Raw genomic sequence first — 4,334 nt, forward strand, 5'->3', positions numbered from 1 at the left:
TTATTTTTCACGGGATAATTCTTTACAAATCACTTGTCGCTAGACGTATTCTTTGGGCTCGGCAATTAAGCGTGCGTGTAGACACATGAAGTAGAGTAGTAACGTAGACTACTTAATTTGGGCGAAAAAGTAAAATGAATCTGTACGCTCTCGGCAAACTATTGCAAGTGCTTTTTTCTGGACAAAAACAAGGCTCCAAGTATTTAGTTTTAGAGATACTATACGACAGTTACACAGGTAATGTCTTTCACAAATGAAAACAGACAAAAAATAAAAATAAAAACGGAAAATGCATCAATAGGGAAGTTACGTTATAACGACAAATGAAATATGAATACTGGCAAGACAAGGATATTCATTTTGAGGAGCAAATGTCAGGCTGGGCGCTGTCACTGGACCGTAAAACTTCCCTTGTGTTAAAAATAATTTTTGCCGCATTTTTGGGACTCAGCGGAATTTGGCTCTGGTGTTCAGAGAGTATATAAAAAGAAAATGTTTCCAACGCTTGGTACATTGGCAAACAACTTTGCTCAAGAACCAAAAGAACTACCAAGCTAGAAGATTTAAGAAGAACCCGAAGCTAAATTGTTGACCATGTCTTTTCATATTAAGGTAAGACATTCATTTCTTGTTAACCGTAGACGAATCTGGATCTCAGTCGAAGTCGTAAATTGTCGGTTGATGGTTATTTTTCTTCAATTATATATGTTTCTTTGCCGTTTCGTTGTGGTGGTGTGTTTTTCAAACTGGTCTGTACAGTTCAGTAAATTATCGAATCTTCACGAACACAACTCTTTAATGATTTTCACTGGGCATGCGCCGTTTCTCGCCGATTCTCAAATGTGCCAATAAGGGTTGCTTTAAGTATAGTTCTCGCCGGAGGACCGCTTGTTGCATGTGTTTCAATTTTGAACGATGAAATGTGGAATTCATCCTAAGTTATACAAATGAACACAGGTCTTATAAACTGTACCAAGCTCATCTATATAGACCCCGGTTTTGATACATGCCGAACTTGTCATGGGTCAAACCTAATCTGATTCAATTAAAAAACGCCATTTCAATTTAGAATGGCTTGGCTGTTCCCCTCACCAAGCGAGAATTTCGACCCTGAAGTGACTTTGATTCAGACGTTTCTTTGACTTTGAACGTGACGTTTCACGTGCCAAACCTGAGGCATAACATGACAAACATACTTAACCTGTCTAAGATGTTTTTGTTTTAACTGCGTAAGTCCGGCTAACTTATTTCTGCGTCTTTAAGTGAATATTTTGTTTTATTTCTGTCTTTTTACAAATAGATATTGGCGAGCATCCTACTTTTGTGCCAAATCAGTATCATGGCGTCATATCCGTTCGTCAACGAGGGGGAACAGAAACAGGACGTCTTATACCGTGACAATGCTAATAGTGGCGTGATCATGGAGGAGAATGCGTTACAGCGTAACGCCAGCTCGAGTGACCAGAGAAAGGGCATCTTAAGCTCCTTCCTGAGTTTGTTGCCCGCGCGTGCGCGAGTGGCCCGGAAATCTCACCCATGCGTCGACTCGAGTAAACCCTATGTTGTTTCTAATTGTGACGGAGAACGAATAGTTACAGTTTCCTGTCGAAGAACAAGCCTCGCATGTGGTAGTGGTGATGTCCCCGGATGCGCGGAAATAAGGACAATCTGTACTGATAACGGAAAACCTACAGTATTTGTCACAGGTTGTGAATGCGAATAATAACATACTGAAAAGCGGATTGTGAATTAATTTTAATGAAGGAATTTACGGACCACAAGCGGCCGCTCTTTTTTTCTTTGACTGTCTTGGGTATGACAGCGAACTAAATCGCCATTGAAAAGAATGCGTACGCAATTCACACGAGGAGACGGCTCAACTCACTTTGAGTGTATTAGAAATGAGTGACTTCACTGTTTCGCCTCACGCTCGACGGACTACGAAAATAGGGTGATTTGCATGTGGTCTGGGAAATTCTTGTTCTATCTCATGTAGGAACTTTTAAAGAGTCAGCTCCTTCCAATAAGGAGCTGTGAATAGCTAGGATCGATATATTTTTTTTTGCGCGCGCGCGTTAGTAGTGGTTCGTAGTAGCCAATTTGTATATCAAAAACGCAGCAAAACGTTTTTAAGGAGTTTTTGATAGTTAATCATGTAATCAAGAGTCATATTTCGGTCTGAGAAATTCCTACCTTTTCCATGTAAAATCTTCCAGTGAGTCAGCTCCTTTTAAGAGGAAGAAATGAAATGCTAAGGTATATTTTTCAGGTTTTTGCAAGTTTTAAGTTGTTCTTTGTAGCCAGGTTATACCTAACAAACAGCAAAACTTTTTTAAGGAGTTTTTGATAGTTTATCGTTAATAAAGAGCTATATTTTCTGATGAAAATTAAATGTTTCAAGGTTTAATTGATACGTGTCTATAGCTAATAAGAGTCTAATAACTTCTGAAACAAGTCTTTTCTTGCTCGTCACATGAAATCCTGGTGTGGCGCGATCAACCCACCTACGAAATCATGGGTTGTTAGCCAGCTGTCAAGAAACATTGCAAAAAGATTTTGGGGAGAAAAAGGAATAACCTCGATAATATCATGGGTGACAAATTAATACTCAATTTCGGCGCGAAATTTCAACGTTAATTTTAAAAATATTTCATATGCATGTGAATTTAAAAAAAACTTGCCACGGCATCGTTTAGCGAGAAATGTCGCCCATGATATTAAAAGGTAACTAAACGATATACTCGTGAAATTAGGAAATAATTTCACTGGTGTGTTGTCAAAATTATTTTCCGAGCTTTAAGGCAAAGGAAATTATTTGAATTTTGACAAAACACAAGTGAAATTATTTGCTTAATTTCACTGGTCACCATTTGATTACCCGTACGAACAGGTAATAATTAATTAATAATAATAACAATAATAATAATAATTAAAACTTATATAGTGCAATTTTCCATGACGTACATGATCAAATGCGCTCAACAATTAGATGAAATGATTAAAAATAAATAAAATATACAGGTAATTAAGACTGATAAAATTACAAGGTGAACAATAGCACATTATATGAATTAAAAGCCTGTTTAAAAAGATATGTTTTAAGATTACCATAGCACTTAAAACTTGAAAGAGAGTCAAGACTGGATATGCCACTCGGTAAATTATTCCAGAGCTTCGGGACCGCATAACAGAATGCTCTTCCTCCAAGTGTTGCGAGTATCTTGCTGCTTGGAACCCCAAGCATAATGTTTTCGCTGGATGTAAGCGAATGTCTAGTTGATGTGAGCGAGTGAGTGAGTCAGAACCTTATTAAAGTGTCAAAAACCTTATAGCCTGGAAATAATACACCATACTAATTAGGGGACACTGCTGAAAAACTATACTAATACTAATATTAATACAATAAAAAAATAAATGACTTGAAGGATAGCATAGGATGCACCCCTTACAGCCGGTGTCCATTATGCGAGTTATATCCCTTTTGCGAATATAGTTTGTAAAAGCCTGCAGTGTCTTGGCTGATCTGTCGGCCATAGACAGTTTGCCCCATAATTTGGGTCCTACATAACGCAGAGAGTGCTTCCCATAAGTAACAGATGCTGTTAGGACATAGTCTATGTTTAACTTTATACATGAGAATACAGATGTCTTGTAAACGCCTGTTCTCTAGAGTTGGCAACTTGGCTCTCTCCAGTAGCTGAGTATAGCTAGCATGCTTGTCCTTGTAAACGGCCCTCAAGCCCCTTTCCTGTAGTCGTTCAAGTTTACGTGCATCGCTAGCTCTGCAGAAGTGCCACACTAGGTGACAATAAGTAAGGTAAGGTAGTACAGCTGACTTGTATAACTGAAGTTTGGCCTTAGTCGGGATTAAATTTCTTAGTCGCATTAGTACGCCGATTCTCTGACTTGTCTTTATGCAGGCTGAGCTAACGTGTTCCGAAAAATTCAGTTTGGAGTCAATAGTTACCCCTAAAAGTTTAAGAGTATCTGCGGTCTTAATTTTCTGATTGTTAGTATAGATCACTGCACTAGTGCGTGAGTCAGTTGTCTTGCCGCAGCCGATGTTCAACGTCTGATATTTCTTTAAGTTTCCGGCCAGCAAGTTGGACTCGTAACACTTTTTTGCCTGATCCGCACTTTCACTAAGCTTGGAAGTAACCTCCACTAGATCATGACGACTGTGGTAGATTTGGTGATCGTCAAAGTACATCGATGGTCTGGTTGCTATGCACAAGGGGAGGTCGTTCTGAAAAATGTTCCATAGTAACGGCCCCAGGGCAGAGCCCTGGGGACAGCCTCAGTTCACAAACCTGTACGAACTGACTTGGTCACCC

General features: G+C 39.0%; 1 protein-coding gene across 1 annotated transcript; it reads left to right on the forward strand.

Moving 5' to 3' along the window:
• The first annotated feature begins 442 nt into the window (after positions 1-442).
• LOC149111648 (uncharacterized) lies at positions 443-2,392 on the forward strand. The gene is made up of 2 exons (XM_089288728.1): positions 443-612; positions 1,301-2,392. The coding sequence occupies exons 1-2, from the start codon at positions 595-597 to the stop codon at positions 1,721-1,723; spliced, it is 441 nt and encodes a 146-aa protein (XP_089144854.1). The 5' UTR covers positions 443-594; the 3' UTR covers positions 1,724-2,392.
• Positions 2,393-4,334: the final 1,942 nt, after the last annotated feature.

This window comes from Orbicella faveolata, unplaced genomic scaffold (assembly GCF_042242905.1).
Source record: "Orbicella faveolata isolate gen_17 unplaced genomic scaffold, um_ofav_v1 contig_2, whole genome shotgun sequence".
NCBI lineage: Eukaryota > Metazoa > Cnidaria > Anthozoa > Scleractinia > Merulinidae > Orbicella > Orbicella faveolata.